This window comes from Grammomys surdaster, unplaced genomic scaffold, assembly GCF_004785775.1.
Source record: "Grammomys surdaster isolate TR1022 unplaced genomic scaffold, NIH_TR_1.0 66, whole genome shotgun sequence".
Lineage (NCBI taxonomy): Eukaryota > Metazoa > Chordata > Mammalia > Rodentia > Muridae > Grammomys > Grammomys surdaster.
In genome coordinates this window covers 20,322,870-20,348,022 of record NW_021604568.1, presented here as the reverse complement: position 1 = coordinate 20,348,022, position 25,153 = coordinate 20,322,870, and the positions used below count along the sequence as shown (strand labels likewise).

General features: G+C 43.0%; 1 protein-coding gene across 2 annotated transcripts in view; it reads right to left on the bottom strand.

Moving 5' to 3' along the window:
• Window positions 1-25,153, bottom strand: part of Grk5 (G protein-coupled receptor kinase 5) — a 175,584-nt gene that overhangs the window by 31,056 nt on the left and 119,375 nt on the right. The window contains exon 4 of one of the 2 annotated variants that reach the window (XM_028773140.1): window positions 12,338-12,415. The exons of the other annotated variant lie outside the window; for it this stretch is intronic. Coding sequence (XP_028628973.1) covers window positions 12,338-12,415 — 78 coding nt within the window. The remainder of the gene's footprint in view (window positions 1-12,337; window positions 12,416-25,153) is intronic. 2 annotated transcript variants of the gene reach the window in all.

Here is a 25,153-nt window from a genome sequence, read left to right as displayed (position 1 = left end):
AAGTAACATCATTCCCTATGAGGCCCACAATTCCTTCAAAATGCAAGCATATAGCCACTACTCTGGTAACCCTCTGAGTGGTGAACTCTTAAGTAGTGACCCTAAGGACAGCTGAAGATCCTGTTACTCCAAGAATAAGCAGAGGTAAAGGACATTGTGTGATCATTCAGACACTCCTCTAGCTGGGGTCTGAGCCGAGTTGGCTCCCCGAGGGTCTAACCTGAATACATGCCACAGGACTTAGCACAGTAACTTAAAGTTAACTCAATTGGCCAGCAGAAGTAGTTACAAACCAATGAGGACTGTGGGTGGCTAACTGTAGGCAGCCTCTTGGTCTCCAGGAAGAACTACAGATGGTGCTGTACAGCTGAGGCAAGGTATGACCATGCCCAAAGATGAATGAACTAACTAGGCAATAAAGAGGTCCCTTCATCTTTCCATTTCTAGTGTTTGTGCTCTGGGAAGTCTTCAAGGAAAACTGAAAGAAAAATTCTGGAAGAATTCAATTTTCTCTTAGGGCAAAACTGATATATTTCTGGACAACTTTCAGAGAATAAGACAGCCTACAAGAACCCTGACTGACAGCAGGTGATAAAGTGAAGGCAAAGAAGAGCTTGGAGCAAGTCCCTATGACTTGGCTACAGGGACCTAGGTGTCCCTTTGGGTCAGCAAAGTAGAATCACAGAACCCTTGAGAAATAGCCATGGTCTTAGAGGGAGAACACTCACTGGGCTCAAGAGATCACATTTTCTTGGCTTTTCAAGTGGCTTCACAGAAATCAGGATGAAAGACTCTTGAGCAATGGGAAGAGAGACAGAACATTTTAAACAGCACTGGAATTTAACCATTGGCGCTGGGAGCTGGATAGCTCTAATGAGAAGAAAAGGAAATCACAGTGACACTGACCCAGACCATGACCCTTTACGTCAGAAGCAAAAGAGGGTAATTAACAAAAATGCAGTGTGCCCAGACATGGAATAAGAGGCCAGCTGAGCTCTGTCAATTTGATAATCCCCAGTTGTGACCTGTGAACCAAAGTGTGCAACCAGAAATGTTTACACAGGCTTTGCATGTGGGGCCTGCAGCCCCAGAGAAGTTGCTGGAGCAGAAGGGGTTCTTCTTTATGGTTTACATCCAGCCAGCTTTGTTCTGCATGAGTCAATGCCATCACAAGCAGGTTCTTGGCAATTGGCACTCTGGTTCCAATGGGCTGAAGTGCAGAATGTTCCTACAGAGAGTCCCTTAAGCTTTGTGTGTGAGAGGTGAGAACACAGCCAGTCGGTTTTATGTCTTCTAGAATATTCACTGCTCTCCTGTTCATAGCTCGAAATCTAGTCTCCATCTAAAAGTGGACTAGATTTTTCTCTAGTAAAGATCTTAATCTATAGATGTTAGAGACAAAGGAGGGATGAGAATTCCTATGCCTGTAGGATGTCATGTCTGTGCCCAAGGCCCAAAGATGGGGGTGGGAAGATGGGATATACAGGGAGTCAACCAAGTACAAGTACTCCTGGAACCAGTGTCCTGCCCACCCAAGACAGCTGGGGCAGGAATGCCCAGGAAGCCTATGGCTAGTCTCTGACTGCAGACACCCAAAATACAATTCTGAGCAGGAAAAACACAGATAAAAAAGGAGGTCTGAGGCAGGGCTGGCTCTATAGGTATCAAACAAATGTCTAATTTTCTGACCTGAAAGGTCACAAGAAAGGAAAAATGGCTGCATGATCTTGCTGTGAGAAACTGATTCAGAAGACAATTTTGTCCTAGGCTGAATTCTGAGAAGACTACAAAGTGGAAAGACCAGAGACTCTAGATCTGAGTGAGTGAGGTCACATGCCAGTCTCAGTCTTACTTTTTTCCTTTTTTACTCTTACATGGCAAAGCATGAATATGACGCTTTAATCATTTTAAGTGTACTATTCAGTGCTGCTGAGTTCACCTTCCCAACATATTTTCCTAAAAAATTGACACTCTAAGCATAAACTGTAGCCATTATGTATTCATTAATTCACTCTCCATTCTTTCTTCCAGGCCCTAGAAAACTTGAATCTACTCTCTGTAAGTTTGCCTATCACGGGCTGGTCAGATGGTTCAGCAGCTAAAGACACCTGCCACCAAAGCTGCAAGTTAAATTCAATCCCTGGGACCCACATGGTAAAAGTAGTACACTGACTCCCATGGGGTGTATACACACACACACACACACACACACACACACACACACACACTTTTAAAATGTATTTATCCCAGGGAACTCATGAGTTATATTTCCCACCTTTCACTTAGCTCAATGTTAAGTTTCATTCATGCTATAGCATGTATCAGAACTTGATGGAATTAAATATGCAACTGGATATATATACAGTGCTTTGCCTATTCATTCATATGTTGATGGACACTTGGGATCTAGTCTAGTTATAAATGATGCTATATGAAATTTTCAGACACATATCTATTTGAGTCCCTGTTTATGGTTTTCCCTTCTTCATTTTTACAAAAAAAAAAAAATGTGGCCCAGGGTAAAATTGAGACAATTGTTACTTTTCATTTAGAATAATAAGGATGTTGGAATGATCTAAAAGCAAAAATTCTCATGTGGTGTACAGTAATTAATGCTTTTTCCCCTACCATATCCAACATGAAAACCTGCTTTTGGTAAGGAAGTATAAGAGATAATAATTCAAATTGTAAGTGTGGATGGTTTGGCGCCAGCCACACCCTCTAATGAGCTCAGGCATTACACATGGCTCAGCATTTAGACACTTACTGGCCCAATTAGGAGCAGCCTGGGAGGAATCTGGGCCCAGCTATGGTAGAAAATGAAAACAAAGTCAAGGGACCAGCCCAGGGTATTGGAAAGGACATTCCAGTCTCCTCTTTCAAGTTATGTGACCAAGGAAATACAGTCCTTGTCTGGGCCTCAGTTTCTTAATGTAGGAAATGAATAAACTGGCTTAACTCAGTAATTTTCAAACTGAGTTCCATGGAACTCTAACTATTCTTGCAGTCAGAGCCCAGGGAGTGGGACAAAGATCTTCTTTGTCTGTACACTAGAAATCAGGAGATGGAATAGTGCCATGACTCTGTTCAACAGGCCCTAAGGTTCCTTGGGGAAGTGTGACCCATCCTGGGTGACCTATTTCTCTTCACTTCAGAGAATTATCCTGATGTATCAGGGAAATTTGGAATGTGAGGCTCCAGGCATGCAGTAGTTGACCAATACATAATATTATCCCCTTTCTTTTGTCTCAGGATACCTAGTGAATACAAACATGGCTTAATGCCTTCTAAATTCTTCTCTGTTTAACCCAAAATGAAATAGGAAGAAGCCTACCCACACTGGGGCTTCTTGGAACTCTAGTTGTTTGAAATCCCATAACTAATAAAATGCCCAATCCCATCTGATCCTGGAAGCTAGGCAGAACTTAGCCTGCTTAGTGTTGGGAGCCAACTCCTAGCAGAAAGCGTCTATCATCTTTGCAGCCATCTCAGGCCATATACCCTGACAAGAGACTTGTTTTCAACAGCCTACAATAGCTGAGCACACTCTGATAAACATATTGTTTTTCTCACATATCTTGTTTTGTTGTTTAATGCCCCCAGCTGTAAGGCACATGTGGTAAAGTTTCTTCAGCTGCATTCCCCTGCTTGTGCTTATATAGACCTAGGATTTCCTTTCAATAAAGAGGACTTGATCAGACTCTCTGTCTTGTCTCCATTCTTCGCATCTCTTGCTCCTCCATCCCCACTCTCTCTCTTGCTAGACCCTGTTGACTGACCTGAATGGACCAGGTCACTTGGTGCTCAAGCGTGGGGCAGTGTGGGCTGGGACATCTGGCCCCAAATGTGGGGTGCAGACCAGAGCAGCTTAGCACTTGGGTAGAAAAGGACCTCAAAAGTCCCAACCTCAACCATGCTTTCTAATCATTTCATTCTCAAGTTTCATCCCAGTACTGTGGCAAGAAGTTGAAAAGCATGGCATATGGCTCCCCAACCTTTACACCCTACACAGTCACCTGGACAGGCAAAGGTGGACTCTGAGCTCATTATATGCATTGATAACAGCATGAAGATCAATTCCTGTTGCTTGGAGACAAGAACCAATAATCTCAGTGGAGGAGAAAAGCCAGGATTAGGGACAGTAGAGTCCAAGGTCTGCAAAGAGGATGGACAGAGTACTTTTGTGGAAGTAATTTCCATGCCCTTGGTTGCCCTGGAGACCACAGGTTGGTGTGATAGCTAATATTGAAGGTCAACTTGACAAGATTGGGAAATGCATAGAAAAATCAGCAAAGCATACTTCTGGGTGTTTTTGTGAAGGTTTTTCCAGAAACAATTGGACCATGAGGGCTCTAACCTAAGGATTCATCAGTTGGTGGATTCAGTATTTAAACAGTCTGCCAGGTGGTGGGGGAACTGTAGGAGGGTGAGTCTGGTAAGATGAAGTTGGATGCTAAGAGTATTTTTTTTTTTTTGTAGGCTATAACTTTCCCTGGTCCTTCCTGTTGCTTCCTGTCCACCATGAGGTGAGGGGAAGAGCTACATACTCCCACCACCATGATGCTCTTGCCCCAACACATGTGGCTGAGCAACCATGGACCAAACCCTCTAAAACATTGAGCCAAGATAAATATTTCCTTCGTGAAGTTGTTTCTACCAGAAACTGGTCACAATAACAGGAAGCATATCTAATACAAATGGGTCAGTGGATTCTATAGTACCTCCACCAAGGTTGTGTCACCCGGTCCAGGAATCCTTGTTTCAGGCCCTACTATTTTCATTTCCATCAAGCCAGCATCTCATAGTGCATCACTAGCTAGGGAGCAGAGAGCATTTCTAAAGATAATTAATGGTTTTAGGAGAACCAAAGTGGCAAATGACATTGAGGCACTTGGAGAAAAGTTTATCCTGTTCAATTCTCTTTCAAGCCTCATACAGCAAGTCTCAACAGTGTGTTAGTACGCCACTAGCTCACCTCTGACAGATACTAATCTCCACACAGTAAGAAAGGTTCATCGAATTCAGAGCTTTACTTTCCAGTTATCTCTGTGACATATGCATAATGGTTTACTTTACAGCTCATTCAGTTAAAACATGACTTAACTCAAAAAAATGTTTTTTATCATTGGATTCATGGTCTGCAAACATGGTATCTATGAAAGCTGATAGTATTGAGTCTAATGTTGCACTCATTCCCTTCATTCCATACTCAGATGACTAAATAAGATGGTGCTCTGGTTTGAATCTGAAATGTCCTCAAAGGTTTAATGTTTTGAATACTTGGTATGTAGCTTGAGAAGTATTCTGAAAGCTGTGGAAGTTTTAGAGGGTAGAGCCTAGATAAAGACAGTAGGTCATAAGAGCCTTTGAAGGTTATACCTATGCTCTGGTGCCAGCCTGCACTCCTTGTTTCCTGGTCTTCCACCACATGAGGAATTTTTTTGACTGTTAATTGATATGGGAGGGCCTGACCACTATGGGCAGTAAGTGCCATTCCCTAAGCAACTAATCCTGGGTTGTCATGAGTCTAAGTAGACCAAAGAGAAAGCCAGCAAGAAGCATTCCTCCATAGTCTCTGTTTCAGAGTTCTGCTTGAGCTCCTACCCCAACTTCCCTCAATGATGAGACCTCAAAGTATAAACCTAAGAAACCCTTTCTTCCCCTGCTTTTGGTAAGAGTATTCTATCAAGAAACAGAAAAGAAACTAGAATACACCTCAAGGTTCTGCTACTACAGATGAAGCTGCTTTGTCATGCCTTCCCTGCTGTGTGAACTTTGAAACTCCCTAAAACCATGATCCAAAATAAACCTTTTTCTGCCATGCATTTGATAACAGGGATGCAAAAGTTACTGATACAGGCTCCAGGGCTTGGAAGTTAGCAGGGCTTGTCTTCTGTCCATCCTGACTAGCAAAGCTAGCTGACTGCCCTAAGGCCAGAGCTGAGAACCAGCCTGAGGTGCCTTGCTCAACATCCTGGTGCAATGTGTGGGGTAGAAAAAGGTACCAATGAGATAGTGCAATGAATAAGAAAGAAATGAATGGAATCAAAGTTTTTTTTCATATTATTCCTTTTCTTTTTTTCAAAGGTGGCTGTTTTCTCAAAGAGCCAAACATCAGGGAAAAATTTCTTTTGTGAAAAAGTAGACTGACAGGTTGCTTCCCTCATAACAAGAACAAACTTCCCTGTTTTACCCTGTCATTGTCTATGGAAACAAAGAGGCAGCCCTATGTCTCTATAGGGCACTGAGAACAACATCCTGCCTGAGGACCTCTGGCCAAAAATAAACTCCAAATACTACCTGGGCTGGGCATTCCCAGCATCCCAAAGAGTAATACTACAGTGGTTCATGTCAATCTGCTCATCCCACCTGTCCACCCTTCCTGTTTAGGAAGAACCCCATACAGGCCTTAAGTTCCTGCTCTAACACAGACTATGATCTGGAAGTATAAACCAGACACTTTCCTCTAAGTTGCGTATGGTCAGTGATTGTGTGTATGTGTGTTGGGAGTTTGGGGGCAGGGGTCATCAATGCCCCAGCATTAAGCCTCATATAGATCCACTAATACTTATCAGCAAAATTACAACTTAAGTGGGAACCACCTGCCAAGCCTTAGTCATTAAGATTTCAATAATGCAGACTTAGCACAATGGTTTGTGAGCCTAGTTAAAATGAGCCATAGAAAAATGCCCTACAGATAACCCTGCTTAGGCAAGTTACTCAAGGCTCAATCCTGAGCTAGCTTCTCTTTTTAGACCTTAGCTGCCAGGTCTGTAAAGTGGATGCATGAATGTCCTCTTTGAGAGTTGCTGGGAAGATCCACAACTGGAATAAGTCAGTGCAGTGCAATGCTGTACTCCAAGGGACCTAAAGGCTGTTATGAAGAGCCAGGCCTGTTCCTGATCTTTCTGACAGTCATCAAGGCTTTGGTGCTCCAGAAGAGGAATAGCTTTCGAGATAAGTACACCTTGATTTACTCATTTTGTCTCTACACACATCCTGTTTTCAGAGGAACATAGGACTTCTTAGACATAAGGCAAGGCAAGCACAAGCTATTTGAAAATAAGTAACAGGAATGAAGTATGCATTTCTTCAAAACATTGTAAATGTCTCAAATGATTCTATCAAGAAAGTAAAAAGATGAGGCCCACAATGGAGAAAATAGTTTCAAAACATATATTTGAGACAAGAATTATATCTAGAACATACTATTAGGAGGTAGTTTCCAGAGTTCAGCCATCTTAGGTACAAGTTCCACCTTACTGGCAGGATCAAAACTGAGTTCATGTTCCCATGCCCCAGAACTGAACTCCTATCTTGTTTCTTTCAGATGTTTCATTTTGTCTGTTAACCAGTAAAGGCTGTAAAGAGAAAAGATGCAGATATCCCATTATCTAAACTAAGGCACACAAGTCATAAATGTGTTGCTTGTCTTGACTTAATTGACTAAGTGTAGCTTGCACACTCCTTTGTTTCCTTATCATTCTAAAATTCTGAGCCAGAGTCCAGGAGGAGACCTGACTACAAAAATCTCAATCAAGGACCCTGAAACCAGATGACCAGGATAAGGCCCAGTCACCAGTGTTAATTACCTTATTTAGCCAGCCAATCTAGCCAAAAAATGGTGAACTTCAGGTTCAGTGAAAGACTCTGTCTCAAAAAATAAGGTGGAGAGCAATATTGGAAGATACCTAAAATCAACCCTTGTATCAAAATATGATTGGTCAATGCAACAACCTGCTCCACTGCCCCTTGCTTTGTGTTTCCATCTTATAAAAATGTTGTACAATCTCCCTTTGGGGATGCAGTTCAGATCTTGAACTGGCTACCTCCCTGAGTGCTCAGAAAATAAAGTTTTCATTTTTAAGTTTCCATATCTAAAGTGAGTTTTCTTGGCTTCCACCCCAAACCCAACAATAAAAAGAATTCTTATAAGTTAACAGCAAAAAGACAAACAACTAGCTTTTAAAATGGGCAAAGGATTTTAATAGACCCTTTTCAAAGAAAATATACAGATGGCCAATAAGCACAGGAAAAGATGAAACATTATTAGTGACCAGGGAAATGCAAATAAAAATCATACCAAAAAACCACCTCATACCCACTAAGGTTGAAAAAAAAGACAAAAAACTGAAGGCTGAGGAGATGGGTCAATGGGTAAAGTACTTACTGCATCTGTGTAAGCATCAGGACTTGAGTTCAGATCCCCAGGACCCACATAAAATCTGGGCATGATGGTGACCCTGTAACTCCAGCACTGAGGAAGGAGAGACAGGAAGATCTCAGGGCTTGCTAGCCAGCCAATCTAGCCAAAAATGGTGAACTCCAGGTTCAATGAAAGACTGTCTCAAAAAATAAGGTGGAGAGCAATATTGGAAGACACCTAAAATCAACCTATAGAATACAATGTAGTCACACAAATATGTCTCATTAGTTCTATTGACTCATTTGTTCATCACCCCCGCCTCCGCACACAGAGCGAAGAGGTGGAGGGATAAAGGGGGGAGGGGAAAAAAGAAGTACTGACAAATATGCAGATAAACCAGAACTTTCAAATGATGGTTACATGGTCTAATATAATTTATTTCATTTTCATTTTAAATGTGTGAGTGTTTTGCCTGCATCTATGACTGTGTACCACTAGTGTGTCTGGTGCTCACAGAAACCATGAAACATTCTTCTCCATTCCATTCTTCAGTACCAGGTTTCCTATTCCTCCTTTCGGATCTGCTTTGGTATCATGGCCTTCTAGAAGTTCTCCTAGTTCACTGGCTGGGCTCACAGCTTCTTAAGACAAACTTCCTTGTATGAGTTCTAACACTACTACCATCATAAACATTTAACTGATTTTCAACTGGGCTCTAGAACTTTCTACATAGTATTGACTTTTATCAGACAACTGATCATACAACTTGGCTTCTTAGAATCCCACAGTAAGGCAGAGAAGCCCAACAAAAGAATAGGTTACTCAGCACCAGATCAGAGCAATGGACTGGCTAGTGGTAAAGGTGGCCTTAGGTACTGGAAGGCATTAGAACTAAACAAATGTAGACACAAGGGTGACAGAGGTGGGAGCAGAGAGCATCATTCTTAAAATAGCAGGGACAAAGACCAATGAAGCTGCACATCAGGATGGGTCTGGAATGGATGGGGATAGTTGCATTTTGAGTAAAGCCCTAGGATAAGGATGATTTAGTTTGGGAGGCATTGGCTCTGGGGCTTCAATGAAGCTATCAGCTTCTAGCACAGGCTCCCACCCAGCCTTTTGTTCATCCTGAACCAGGGTCTCTGCACCACTGAGAAGTGAAGCAGGCTTTTGAAAAAGCTCCTTCAGTAAAGGCTGAGAAGGCAGTTCAAAATTTATTGTAGAAAAACACTCAACCCCGGGGATGGCCTTCCCTGGGCCCCTGAACTGCAGCAGATGGTATGGTTTAAATTTCAGAAACTGAGGAGTAGTTAAGGAAAAAATGTTGGCAGGCATCAAGGCACTTTCAAACCCATCTGAGTTGATGAGGGAATCTAGGCCTCATGCCTCTAGGAGACAAGGCAGCACAGAGGTAGGGAACCTGAAGGGCTCAGATGAGTCTTCTGACAAAGATGCTATACTGAGGGAAGAGAAAGGGCAGCAAGGTGAGAGAGGAGCAGTTGCAGTGCTTTTTGACTCCACACACTGAGACAGGCCACAGAGCCAACTGCCTTTTGTGCAAAGCAAACACTCTACCCTCACCAGGTGATTAGGGTTGAGGACTGATAAATGATGCTCCAAATGAAAGATCTAGAACTCCAGGATCACCCAGACTGGGCTCAAGTTCTGGCCTTGATACTTTCTAGCTGTGTGGCCTGGGAGGTGACAGCTGGCAAGCGTCCCCTTCCTCAGCTGCAGGATGGAGTATCTATAGCAATAACAAGGACTGTGAACTAATGCTTGAAATAGCAAGTAAAAATACTCCTCAGCTTTCCTTGTTCTGGAAAGCCACATGTAGGTAGCAGCCTCATTTGTAGTACAGATGGAGAGCTTGACCAGGCCTAGTACACTTGTAGTAGGAAGATGCTTTGGTATATGGTGGTAAAAACTCCATGGGCTGGCATCATGACCCTGGCTGTCCTATTAGCAACCTAGAAGACCGGCACACTAGGAGCTCAGCCAGGGAGCTTTGCCACAATCATCCCTCAGGATACTTTCTCCCCTTAGAAGCACTGCCTCTAGACTTAAGACATCTGTTCACACTCAGCTTTCTGTGTTTTACATGGTGGCTGGACCAGAAATGCAGCCACCTTCAGCTGCTTCATATGCCATGACTATGGGTCAACAGGATGAACCACTTTCATACTGACAGGGATAGCATTAGTGGAATGAGACAAGGTAGTGCTACTTAACGGCTCACAGATGGAAGACTCACAGATGAAAGTACACATTGGCCAGAGCAGGCTGAGCAAATTGTAGTTTAAGGTATATTACCAGCATTAATTCTGCCAGTTTTGAAAAATGATGCCTGTAGGCCCATAAATAGACATGTATTTATTATTAGGATAGAAACAAAGGGGAAGAGCCAGGACAGAAACAAGAAAATGAGATCTGTTATATGTCAGAAGTGGCCAGTCAGTAGGCATTTGGAGGAGCAGACTGATAAAGGTCACATATTTGGCTGGAATGGAAAGGACATGGCCATGACAACTGTAGTCATGGATGAACATACCTGCTTGAGAACAAGTAGTAAGTATTGGGAAAGAATGGTGGCTAGGACTTTGTCCTGCAAGTGTGGTGACTTACTCTATCAGTAACCTGGGACATCCATCTAGGGAAAGTCTAGGGGCCAGAACAGGATGATCAATGGCCCCAGGGAGTAAGGAACTGCTCACAAAGATATCTCTCACCTCTAGTGTTGATGGTCTGTACCAGGTGAGTCCAATGGGGAAACTAAAACTGGTCATAGTTGCACATAGTTGTCTATAACCCTAAACAGTCAGATGCTGAGGAGGATTAAATATTTGAGGGTTGGTGAGTTGGCTCAGTGTATAAAGTTGCTTCCCACAAAGCCTGGTGTCCTGAGTTTGAGTGCCAGGTTCCACATGATGGAAAGAGAGAACCGATTCATTAAAGTTCTCCTCTAACCTCTACACATGGCATGTAGCACTGTGCATGCCTAGCCTGGAACATCTGAGATTTTTGTCACCAAAAGCAAACAAACAAAAGTCATAGAGGTATGGGGGTGGAGAAGGAGGTGTTTCTAAGACCATCTTCCCCTCTGACCTCACCAGAAGAGTTTCAATAAGATTGCTTACAGGAACATGGGTGAAGGTGTCTCTACCTCACCCAACAACCATTAACTGGCTATAGATATTCAGGGAGGAGTAAGTAAGACTCCATGAGCCCTCCCTCATCCATGTTGGTCTCAGTCTTATTGCAGATCTTGTGTAGGTAACTACAGTGCAAATGTGAGTTCAAGAGTCTAAGAACTGCCAGGCATACACTTTTAATCCTAGCACTTGAGAGGCAGAGGCAAGCAGATCTCTGTTGAGTTCCAGGCCAGGTCTAGTCTATAGAGCAAGTTCCAGGACATCTGGGGCTGCACAGAGAAACCCTGTTTCAAACAAACAATCAAACAAACACAAACAAACAAAAGAGTCCAACAACTATGTCGACATGTCATGCCTAAAAGACAGTGCACTCCATAACATTTCAACCCTTCCCTTGGATAAATTCTTTCCATTCTTTCTTCCACAATGTTCTGCGAGCCTTGATCAGAACAACAGAGATGAATGTTCTCAACCATGATTTAGTCTCAACACTGACCAATTACGAGTCTCAAGACAATGTTGTGTCAAACGGAAGCAGATACTAGAAAACTCAGGTTCCCTAGTCTGTGGGGCAGTGCCATTCAAGTTCCTTCAATAACTAGATAGGTGTTAAGATCAAGGTAGACTTTTGACCTTGAGTATTCTCTAGAACCTCAAAATCCCCCACATTCTCTCAAATTTTTCACCGATGCTCCAGTTCCAATTTGCTTGATCTACCTCTTCCTCCTGGTCATTCCTGGCCATGCTCCTCATTATTATCTTACTAGAACTACTTCTTACCGAGTCCTTTCTTCTGTGCACTTCCAACTCCAATTTTAGTGAGACACTCACCTTCCTGTCTAAATATGTGGGCAGTGAGAAGATACTTAGAAGGGACCAGGTTTCCTACCCTGTGTTGGTTCTCTCCTGGACTATCTACTTCTGGCTGAGGCATGTCTAAGTGAAAATGGAAACAATGGCACTCTGGAAACCACAGGAAGCCACATTCCTAGACAGGACTTCCCATTCCTCCCAATGATAAGTTTAGGAGGATTCTTACCTTTGGAGTGAGGTACTTGGTCATTATTTCCTTCCCCTTTGCCCCAAGGTTTTCATCTGGAGTAACTTCATATTCTGCCTAAAACAGAAGGAAAAAAAAAACCACAACAGTTTTGCTGCTGACGTTGGAATAATTATGGAGCCTTGAAATCTCTTGAGAACCACCTGACCAACCCGCTCCTTCACCAGAATAGGAAACTGTGGCATAGAGAAAGGAAAGCCTGGCCAGTGAGCCCAAAGTCCAACAAAGATAGTCTACTCTCCATAGGAATGGATTCACCCATCCATGAACTGAAACCTCTGAAACTGTGAGCCCAACAGATTTCTGCTACAAATTTATTTATTTTTAAGGGAAAATGGGTTTATGGTTTTAAGTGACAGGTTTTTAACCTGTGGGTCACAACTCTTGGGAGGGGGTTGCATATCAGATATTCTGAACAGTAGCAAAATTACAGTTATGAAGTAGCAACAAAATAATTGTATGATTAGGGGTTACCACAACATGAGGAAATGTATCAAAGCATTAGGAAGGTTGAGCATCACTGGTATAGTTCATCATGGTGGAGGAGCCATGATGGAGTTCATGGCAGCAGGAATGGGGACCCAGGCTAGTCACATTTTGTTAGATCAGGAAGAACACTGAAGCTGAAAGTAAAATGAGGGTGTAACCTGTGAGGCTTGCCTCTAGAGCACCATGTCAGCCATGGGGTCTAACTTCTATATCCCAAAGGTTCTATAACCACCACCACTACCAAAATCACCACACTAGGGACAAAGTACTCAACACATGAGACTAGAAACATTTGACACCCAAACCAAACATTCTGTCCTTGGCCCCATAGGCTCAAGGTTTTCTCATAAAGCAAAATATATCCAACACGACTTTAAGAGTCTTCTTAGTTTTTATGGTCCCAAAAATGTTCAAAAGTCTAAAATCTTTTCTGAGATCTGTGAAACCTAAGGCATACTCTTAGCTGTGGTCCCTATAGCAATTGAAAACAAGTTACATTCTTCGAATATGTAGTGGCAAAGTAAGCATACCCACTCCAAAAGGGAGGAACAAGAGAAAAGCAAGATGAATGAACCAAAGCAAGAATGAAGTGTAGCACAGCAAACACCAGACTCTATAGCTCCATGCCCAGCATCTAGGGTTTATGGTAAAGTGTAAGCTTCAACAGATTTGGTCAGTACTACTTCTATAGCCCTGTCAACTATAACACACGTCAATCCCTGCAGGGACTATGAATTGTCATACATTTCCTGGTCTCATTGGCTTTTCCCAGAACATTGGTACAACCATCCATGACATTGTAACTCTCGCATTCAGGATAACTACAAAGTTAGCAACAGGTGAATGATGATGTTAGATTCTTTTACTAGCTCAGGATGCATCCAGGACCCCTTTTAGTACAGCTAAAAAGACATTGGGTCTCTGAATGTCTACTCAGAGAATCTGGGAAAAAATAGTAGGGTGCCTTAGAAGCTTTATAATCTCACCTACCCCCTCACACATGGCCTACACTCTACTTTCAAATTAATTTGCATTTTTATGTCCTGGAACCTTCAAAGAGTGAGATTTCACTCTCAAGACATCTTTCCTATTGTTCCTGTGCTTCATAATGCTAATCACTCTAGCAATTATAGCTACTTTTACTCTTGGCTTTTTCTATGCCACCCTGTCTGCAACTTTAAGAATACCCACATCCTATTCCTCACCAGTTTTAATATTTTTCTTATCTTTCTCTTCTACTTTTTGCTCAGAAATCTTACTGTAAATCAAACTAAAAGAATAGAGCAAAAACTAGGCCACAGTCTGACTATATTGTTTGGAAATTTCTTCCACTAAAGATATTAGTCCATTACTTTAGGATTTAATTTCAGACATAGGTAGAACGTAGCAAAATTCTTTGTCAGGATATAATATGAGTGGCGTCTAGTCCAATTCCCCCTAGAATTTGCTTCTCTCTGATACTGTGAATGTAGCCTTTACTATCTATATTTCTACCAGGACTTAGAACTTCACAATCCCATTAGAATGGCCCATTAAGCTCTGCTTACATCATTTTAACCTACAGTTCCAAATTCTATGTGCTTTCTGCCAACTATATCTGAAGGCCTATGAACCAAATGGTTAGTTCTATCATAGTAATGATCCCTTTTCTCAATACTAATTTTTTGTTTTTTGTTACTTTCTTTGTTGCCATAACAAAATTCAGAAGCAAATTAATAAATAAAGAGTTTATTCTAGCTTGGAGTTTTAAAGAATATATTTTATTATGGTAGAGAAGGCATTGTGAAGTTCATGGTAGTAACAGTATGAATCTGAATCTATCAAATCTTGACAGATCAGGAACCAGAGAGTCAGAAGGTACCATTCTACACTCTTCAGTAGTGGGAAGCCACATGCTCAGAGTCATGAAGCCAGAGGTGGCTCTGACCTTTACATTCAGAACTCTTTCATGACACCAGTAAAACATTTAGGATACTGGTCAAGCCAGGAAATCTGCTCCCCCAATAAAGGTTTTACATTTTCTTTGAGCCAAGATGGATTCCTTTACTCATTCAATGCCTTTGCTAAGTAGATGAAAGGTCTTATGTGTAACAAGAAGCTTCAGTGAGTTTGTCTTTCTCATTAAGTCAAATCAACTAATTTCAGATGGTACTTAACCACTTCAAAACCCACCATCTGAAAATTTGTTAGGCCTCAACACCAAAGTACAGCCCCAAAAGGCATGAGAAATGATCAATATAGACAGGTCTGTACTTTTACAGGTGTTCAATGGCACAGTAGATACTAGGTCCTCCTTGCCAAATTGAAGGCAGCTCACAGCTCAGAATCTAAGTTCTGGTCCCCTTATACCTCCCAAAAGACCCTCATGACAAACACATAAAAAGGGGCCAGGAAGCATGTGGAAAGGCCAGAGTGAACAACACATTTCTTTCCAAAGCAAGCAAGTTCCCTTCCCTTGAACTGCCCCTCTTATAATGAAAGAGCCAAGAGTCAAAACTCTCCAATGTAAAAACATGAAGCCTATGACCCTTTGGACTATGGGTGTGGTAGCTCTAGAAGGAATTCAACCATTTATTTTACAGGCTAGAACTGAGGCTCAGAGAGGCAAAGAAATTGCCCAAGTTCCCATAACCAGTAGCAGCAGAGTAAGGACTGGTCCCGTAGGCTCTGATTCCCACTCTGCCAACAGGCCACAGCATATCTCTCCTCACCAGCAAAAGGAGGCTTGAAACTTTCATGGTGAACTGATTTGACTGATGACTTTCTGAGATGCTTTAAGGAGAGGAGTTAGCTCTTTTTTACTTCTTCCTGTTACCTTCTTCTCCTAACAATCCCCCTAAAGTTCGGATATCTACACACATGCTCATTCTACCTCCTCTCTCTCTCTCTCTCTCTCTCTCTCTCTCTCTCTCTCTCTCTCTCTCTCTCTCTCTCTCTCCCCTCCCCCGCCCCACAGAGCACTGATGACAGATTTGTTCAACATGGCACATGTTAGGTATTACTGTTCCCAATATACAGAAAAAAACACTGAGGTTCCAAGCTTCAAATATAGCAAAGCTGGTAAGCAACAAAGATTCAACACTAAGGCCACCCCACCCCCCTTGCTTTTCCAGGGGGAGCAGAGTATCCTGTGTTTCTGGAAGACTCACCCTGTGGTCTGGCACATAGACATAGTCAGAGCTTTATAGGGCCAGGTCCCTGCGCAAATGGCTGACTACCATTTGTGGTAACTCAATCCCACTCTGAACACTGAATTTTCCCTGTCCCAAAATACACCTATGAAGGCAGTTCTATTTAACCAGACAGAGGTCTGGGACTCACTGATCAGGCTCAGTGACCAGCTGAAAATATTATTGCTCTGGGTTCTAAAAGCCACGTTGAAAAAGAAAATAACATCACACTCAGGTCAGCTGTCTCCTAGCAGAGGCCAGATGGGCACAAAGCTCCACAGGGAGGCAGCTGGGAGCACTTGGGGACAGGCCTTCCCACTCCTGGATCAAAAGGCCCTTCTTTGACAAGACTGTGGCAGGCTACCACCACTTGAGAAGCATTAGTTTTGGGAGGCAGAAAACCAACAGAACGATGCCAGCTGGTTTTTCCACACTGATTAAGTCACCTAGAGTGACAGACCTTGTCTCCAGAATGATCCCCATGCAGGCTGGGGCTCATGGGGACAAGAATTGAGAGGCCACCTAAAGAGAGAAAGGAAGATGTTGTGAAGAATGGGCTCAAGGGAGATCACATGACACAAGGCTGGGAGCAACCCAGAAACCACCTCTTTGCTAATATCCCTGTAAGTGGTAGGGAAAAGCTTCAATCAACTTGTAACAGCTCAGCCAGAAAACTGAAGCAGCAAACAGAAGTTTGTGTCAACAGCCTAGAATTTCCCAATCAGATCAGAATCCAAAAATGGCAGGCAGATGATGACTTCAAGGAAGAGATATAGCTATGTACTGAGAATAAACTCATAATTCCAGCACTTGGAGGCTGAGGCAAAAGAATCTCTAAGTCAGTCAAGTCTCCAAAGTAAGACCCTGTCTCATAATTTATAAAAGACAAGAAAAGGAAAACCTAATGCAAGGAATGTCCTTTGAACTCCATTTGAAGGTGGTCCCTCTCACCATAGTGAGTAGCAAGCCACATTCCCTATCTCAGCAGAAGACATGCTCACCATCCCCTTTCCTGTCTACTTGAGTCTTTCCCATTGCTCAGAGCTCAGTGCCTTTAGATGCTCTTTCTCCTCTTATACTCACTCATCTCAGGTGCAGACAAGGGAGGCAGCATTTCACCAGCTTCTCTATGAATTATGACAAATAAAGGATAGCCTTGGGGAGCAGATACTGCCCTAACACACAGAGCAAAGTGCTCTACTGAGTTCATCCAACACGTGATTAGACATCTATCTGTACTGGCAGAGAGAATCAACATCACTGGACATCCCAGCTTATAAGCCTGCCATTTCATGTTCTGAACCTGTCCAAACTGTATCATCAAATCAGAAAATGCCAGAGAAAACAGGTCCTAGCAGGAAAAGTCCCTCTCCCTCAGATGCTTTTTTTAAAGAATCTCAAAAGGGCCACTCTGGATCAAGAGCAGCATTTAAGCTGAATGTGGTAGCATATACCTTTAACTCTAGCACTTAGAAGGCAAAGGCAGGTGGATCTCTGTGAGTTTGAGGCCATCCTGGTCTACATATTTAACTCCAAACCAGCCAAGGCTATGCAGTGTGACCTTGTCTTTAGGGGAGTAGAGGGCGGGCAGAGTCTATACTAGTTTCTTATTCACCTTGGCTGACTTAGTGCCACTTTCTCTAGCACTGGCAGAAAGATGGAAGTCAGACATACTATGAAACTGCTACCTACAGCTTCTATAATTATTGATGTGGTCAGCTACTCTATAGCCGATGATGCAGAGGCCTGTAACATGCCTGGTCAGCAGTGCTACTCTCAGCAGACATTTCTGGAAAAACACCCAGGTCCACCCACTCTGGCCCTGGTTATTTGAATGTACTGACTACAGAGGCTGTCCCTCCATCCCTTCCCACCCAGTGGAGGGAAAGGACAGTATAAAGATAAAGTAGTTACCCTTCCACCTCTGGCAACTCATTGCAAGACCTTCTTCTGAATATCCAACTCTCACAGGCCAGCCTCCTGTGCCAGTGGCTTCCCTCATCCCAGCATGTCAGAACATGGTGACAGCACAAGGGAAGCACATTTTATCTTGTGTGCACTTAAACTGCCCTGGTCTGAACCACATTTACACTTCAAATGTTTGTCCATTTCCTGGGGAGTCCAAGGTGCATGCTGCAGGTGGGTGGGCCTCAACCTGGATTCCTTTCTGCTCTACAGCTACAATGCTGAGCCACTGCACGGGGAACACCCTTAGAGGTCCATGGTCAGACAGATCTGGCCTACTCCAAAAATTGTGCCTGACTGCTATATATTCTTCATTTGAACATCTCACTCAGGTCCCCAGGACATAGATCCACTGTGTCATCCTTGGCACAAAATATGGGATGGGATCAGTGAAGGAAGGGAAAAGCAGACCCCTATCTACACTAGGATGTAGAATCTAAAATGATCAAGAATGACCTCTGGACCTTAACCTGTGAGTAAGGTCTAGTCTAGAATATGTACTAAACAGAAGGAGGAAAGAGTCACTGGACCTCCCAAGGTGGAGGTGAATAGTCCCATGAACTAGAATCTCTACTATCCGAGTCTCACGGCAGAGAAGCTCTGGTATACCACCTGTCTGTCCCACCTGTCTATCTTCTGAGACTCAGCTTCAGATGGCTCTCCATCCGCTCTCTTGCTAGCTGATTTTCTTCATCCCCCTAAAATGAATTCCATACAACCAAGCTCATCAGACCACCACATAAAAGCTTGCCCCTGTCACTCTTGGTTCCAAATGAAAGGAACCTAAGACTAAATGAGTTCAGGTAAAACTTTGCTTTCTTGGCTCCTGAGACCAAGGGCCAGTTGACAGCCAGACTGTAGACTAAGTAGACTAAGTGGAATGCAGCTAGGCTCAGGAAACAGGAACCAAGGATGTGCTTCCCTGGAAACTTCTCTTCTATGCAAGAGTACACACATGTGTATGTATGTATGTATGTATGTATGTATGTATGTATGTATGTGTTGGGAGCCGCATTCGCCATTTGTCAATGGCGCGGCTCCGTGAGGGAGCCGTGAAGTAAAGTGAGCCCGTGCAAGGCAAGGCATGTGCAAGGCACGCCGGCTCCCTGCTTCTCGGCTCTGACAGAGCCATGAATGAAAGTGCACCGGCTTCCCGCGCTCTGGTTTTAGTCAGAGCCAAGCCGAGTGTGCGCATGCGCAAGGAGCAAAAACTAATATGCTAATTAAGCCTCACTCCAAGAACCAATGAAAGCTAATATGTTAATTAGGCATCACTTAAGGAGCCAATGAGCATGCGGCACGTTCTCCCAGGACTCTATATAAGCCGTGGGTTCTGGGGCTCGGGGTCCTTCGCCACTACCATCTAAGAGAGCTGTAACACCATCTAAAAGAGCTGTAACAAGTAAACTGCTGTCAGAAGAATCCTGAGTGTGGCATGTTCTCCTTATCTGCGAGGCGGCGCGTCACATGTATGTATGTATGTATGTATTTATTTATTTCAGAGTCAGCTTCAGTACTGACTGACTGGCTGGCTCACTTATAGAAGTCACAGTAGAGAAGCCTGTTCTAAGCATTTTTTAAATTAAAATATATTATCTTTTATTTATGTTCATGTGTGTAAGTGTGCACACACACACACAAACATACACACACTCACATGCACACTGCATGCACACAGTCCCATGTACACCATAGCATGCATGTGAAGGTCAGAGAACAACTTTTGGGAATTGATTCTCTTCTTCCATGATGGCAGTTAGAGATGAAACTCAGGTCATCGGGCTTGGCAGCAAGCATTTTTACCTGCTGATCCACCCCAATAGCACCCTTCTTTAAGCTTTCTCTATGAGAGAAGGACTTTCCCTCAATCTACTGACTCCACAGAAAGGCTTCCCTCATTTGTCTCAGCTCATAAGCTCAACACTTATCTAATAATCAGCTGTAGTCTAGGCTGGTATTATTTAGAACATACATATTCTAGGACAGCCATATAATTAAGAAATATAAGTGGGACATCTAAGAGACTGGACAAATTTAAAAGTGTCCACTTGATGACCTCATTTTAGAAGAAGCACTCTTTTCAGCTGAACTTGAATATAGGGGCTGTCGCTGCAACTGGTCTACAGGTTTCTCTTTGCATCTAAAAATGTATGACTCTCTAGCTGGGGATGCAGCTCAGGTTAGGCAGAGTTCTTTCTTTGTTGGCATACATAAAGCCCTGGATTCAATCACCAGCACCACATAAAATCAGGCTTGGTAGGGCACATCTTTAATCACAGCACTTGGAAGCTAGAGGCAGGAGGATCAAAAGCTCAAAAGCATCCTCAGCTACATATAATATTTGAGACCAACCTGGGCTACATATATCCTGCCCTCCCATCCCTTTACTACCCCCCCCCCAAAAAAAAGAGAAAAATAGGACTCACAACGAAAATCAGAACAGTAGCAGAAAGACAAAAAGAAATAGAACACTTAGTGCCCTGATAAGAAAGAAATTATCATTTCACAACAAGATTCCAAACAATCATGTATAAGGCCACTAATTATGTGTGCTCATCTGTAATTTTAGCCCAGTGAAAGGCTTGGCTTGACTTTTTAGCAATATTCTGATATAAAGTTTCATTTGTTATAGCACCATTTTTGTAACTGCAACAAACAAAATGGGCTTAGTAACCCTTGTCTCCAGTTCTGGATAAGTTTCTTCTCATGCTGACTCATGCTAACACATGTATCTGCTAACAGCAACATGGATGCTCTAAAACTAGGTTGTAGCTCCTACTATACTAATGTATTTCTTACTCTAGAGAGAGCCAGCCATAGTGTGAAGATGCTCAAGGGATCCCATAGAAAGAGCTGCCAGGAGAATGCCTGAAGCCTCCAACTTATCAGCCATGTGAATAGCTGAGCAGCAGATCCAACCAGCATCCTGATGTGACCTTTCCAGATTCTTGAGCCAAGAACACCTACCTCAGCAACCCAGAATTCCTGACCCAGAAGACCAGGAGCTAATAGGTTGATTCTTAACTCTTTTTTTTTTCCTTTTTCTTTTATTGAAAATAATATTCTTTTCTCATACAATATATCTTAATGACACTTTCCTCTCCATCTACTCCTTCTACTTATTCCCCACCTCCCCTCTCTCTGGATCTACACGAGTTCTGTCTCCTATTAGAAAAGAACAGGCTTCTAGAGATAAGAGCCAAACATGCAAAATAAAACAGAATGAGATAAAGAAAAAAAAAACCTATCATATCAAGGCTGGACAAGGCAACCCAACAGAAGGAAAAGAGCATTGAGAATAGGCACAAGAATCAGACACTCACTCTAATATGATGATTCCTACTCTTAACAGCCCTATAAACTTAGAGTTGGTCTTGCTTACTTCTTTTTGCTGATTTTTCTATTTTCTGTTTTTTTTTTAATCCTATCTTTACCCAAAAGGGTAAACTACCATGTGGTAAAGAACTTGCCATTCACTGTGTAGCCCTCAATTACTGAAGACACTCTTGATCATAGGAGATATCTGATCAACACATACTACCAAGAACCTCTTGCTATTTTCAATGGACATGTCTGTGCCAGCATACCAAGAAAATATGGCTCAATATCCAACTTTCCTTCCTCTACCAAGAAGAGACTAGCAAACTTTAGGTGTTATCCAAACGTGGGTTTTACATGAGTGGCCAGCCAGTGGTTAAGGTCTCCAGAGTGAGGGTTTAGGGACTAGGCCATCTAGGCAAGATCTTCTTGGATTATGTAGTTGACACTAGCTTGAGCCACCCTCCAGTCCTTGGACAGATAACCAAACCTGTCTTTGCCTTCCAGAGGTCAGACTTAGATTACTGACTCTTTTCTCTTTTTCTCCATGAATGGACTGTTGAAGCCCCTTAACAGCCCAGACTGGATGATGTAGCTACACTGTCTGATGAATAATACACAAGGATTATAAACCCAAAACAATCAGGCACATTTCAAAACAGCTACAGTTTGTATATGACCTGAGAGACACAGATGATGAGACTGCAGAGAAGAGCACTTCCTAGGCTTTGTCACAACCCTGTGAGGATAACTCATTTTTAAGAAGCTTTATTTGGTGAACATTTAATAGAGAGGTAAGAATTTGGAGGATGGCACTGGCTAAGCCACAAAGTATCGGGGCAGTAATTAACTGCAATGCCAAGGATGCTGTTATTTCCTACCTCCTCCATCTAGTCAGGATGGAAAAAAAATAATTTCAGATGAGAAGTTATTCTGGCACTAGAAAACTCAACAAAGTTTTCAAATGTAAAAGAGGGGTCCAGAGGCTAATTAGGACAACAGGTAGCAATGATTCCCAGCTAAATTCCCAGTTAAAAGTACCAAGGAAACAGGTCAGTCTCTTTAAGTGGTGGTTCTGTCAAGGTGTATGTAGAACATTTGGCTCAGTAATGCAAGAGCCAGACTCCCATTTCCTCTCTAATAAACATCTCTTGGTACTGGCCCAGTAAGAAGGGAAGGACTGTACAACCAGAATGAAAATGGGCATCATCCACTGAGTTTTATTTTTTTCCCTTCTTGTGGACTAAATGCACCTAAGAGAACACATGGTTGGAAAATTCCACCAGCAACTCCACTCAGCCTGACCCTGCTCTGCCTCATCAACTCTCCAGACAGGTCTGCTGCTGTCTCATCTTTCCCAGATGCCCTGGTTCTGCACTTGCAGACACTGGTCCTCAATGCTGCTCCAGCTCCTTCTACTTGCTGGGTAAGAGTGCCCCCATAGCCCAAGGCTTTATGTCTGGGCTGTGACAATTCCTGGTTTTCCATTCCCAGGCCAACCCTTCTTCATGATGCCTATCTCTCCTGGAATATTTTAAAATGCATGTCTAAGCCGGGCGGTGGTGGCGCACGCCTTTAATCCCAGCACTTGGGAGGCAGAGGCAGGCGGATTTCTGAGATCGAGGCCAGCCTGGTCTACAGAGTGAGTTCCTGGACAGCCAGGGCTATACAGAGAAACCCTGTCTCAAAAAAAAAAAAAAGCATGTCTATTAAACTTCTCCACTGAATGCTGAAGAGGCAAAGACTATGAAATGAAACCCTTGGTCTTCCCTCAGCATGATCTCCCCACAACTTTAGCCTTGCTTCATTCTCTCAGTTGCTCAGGTCAGAACTTGGAAACTATGATGGCTAACAGTGTCAATTTGACATGATTATAAACATGTCCATGAGGGATCTAGATATGGTTAACTGAAGTAAAAAGACCTACCCTAAATATGAATGCCACCATTCATGCCCTCCAACTGTATAAAAAGGAGAAAATGGGGCTGAAGAGATGGCTCAGGTTGGGAGTACTGGCAGCTATTCCAGAGGATCTGAGTTCAATTCACCCATATGGCTGTTTACAACTGTCTGTAACTCCATGTGTCACATGGAAGTTCCAACACCTTCTTCTCATCTCTAAGGATACAAGGTGTCTACATGGTACACAGATATCATGCAGGCAAAACACCACACCTCTGACACACACACACACACACACACACACAAAACCTTAAAATGAAAGAAAGCTTTTTTTAAAGACGGAGGAAGAGGAGGAGGAGGAGTGAGAGGCAGAGGCAGTGGCAACATGTATTTTTCATTCTCTGCTTCCTGACTATGGGTGAAATATGACCATTTGCCTCAGGCTTCTGATACCAAGACTTCCCTGAATGATGAACCAAAAGGACTCCTTGCTTCCTTAAGATGCTTTTGTCAGTTATTCTGATGTACCAAAGCAACTTATTGGAAAACCATCCTCAGCACTTCTATCTCATCAGAGAACCCTGGAAATTTCACCTTCAAGACATTCCCCTAATCCCAATCCAACCTCCATTCTTAATTTTTCCATCCTGGCTCAACACTGTGGCTCTCACCTGGATTGCTGTAAATGGCTTCTCAGATCTCTTAGATTTCACCTGTGCCCACCTAGGTCATATTATGCCATCTAGTGCTTTGCTAAAGTCCTCCACTGGTTCCTTTACTTCGTGTAACATAAAAGCCAAAGTTCTCTAGAGGCATGGTCTTGCATACTCAATGCTTCTTCTCCTACTCCCTGTGCTCTAACTGCTTCCTCTCCAACCATGGACACACTTGCCAACAGGCCTTCTCATGGCAGGTTCCTTGTCAGCGATCCTTTTTCATTACCTACGAGCTCCCACTCCTTCTAGTCTTCAGGCACATGTTACCTTTGCAAGAACACCTATACTGATCATTCTTCTCAACACTACAGCCAGGCTTCCTTGGTTACTCCCAACAATGAAATCTGTTCCAATTATTATTTTTTTACCCCACTTACCACTTTTTAGAATTTAAAATAACTGTCCTCCTAGCTTATGGCATATAGCAAACCCTTTCCTGGCTAGAAGATAACAAGTTCAGAGATCTTAGACTATTCTATCATTTTATCCCAAATGTCTAGAACTCTATCAACGAGTACTTGTGTTACACGAACGAAAGGCTAAAGACTAGTGAGGAGCTTGATTCTGATGCTTCTCATCTTGGCTCAAGTGAAACTTTTGCTATGTGTCACAGTGTTCTGGGTCCCCGAAGAAAGGCAACTGAGGGCAAAGTGTGGTTTCTCCAAAACACAGTCTGGTGGTGCAGTAGGTGAGTATGCACAGATGGCTCTGGTGTGTGCTTGACCAGTAGTACTCAGGTTTGATGGTCATAATCAAAGATCCTAGAAAAGAGGAGTCCCCTATACACAGAAATTAATACCTTCCCAAAGTCTCATAAGAGCTACCACTCTGGCAGCCCATCTCAGGACTCAACAATTTCCACCAATAACCATCCAGCACAGTGGACATTGGAAACAAGGACTTAAGGGAGAGGGAAAGTGAGGTGGGGAAGGCTTTAGGAACAGGGCCAAGAGAACCAATAGGCACCTGCCAGGGAAATGAGATATGAAGAGGCATCTTAGGAAGAGAGGGCTCAGATAGTTAGGACCAGGGGACTTGACTTAGTCTAGCATGTCAGAGCTTGAACAAGCAAGTGCTTGGGCAGAACCAGAAGTGAAAAAAACTCTGGTGAAGGCTGGGAATTAAAGAGCAAGGAAGGGTCTTGCTGGTGGTTAATCTGGTGAGCAATCCTCAGAACCTGGGCATTATCCTGTTATCAATACTTCCCAACCCCAGATACACAATAAAGTCCTTGG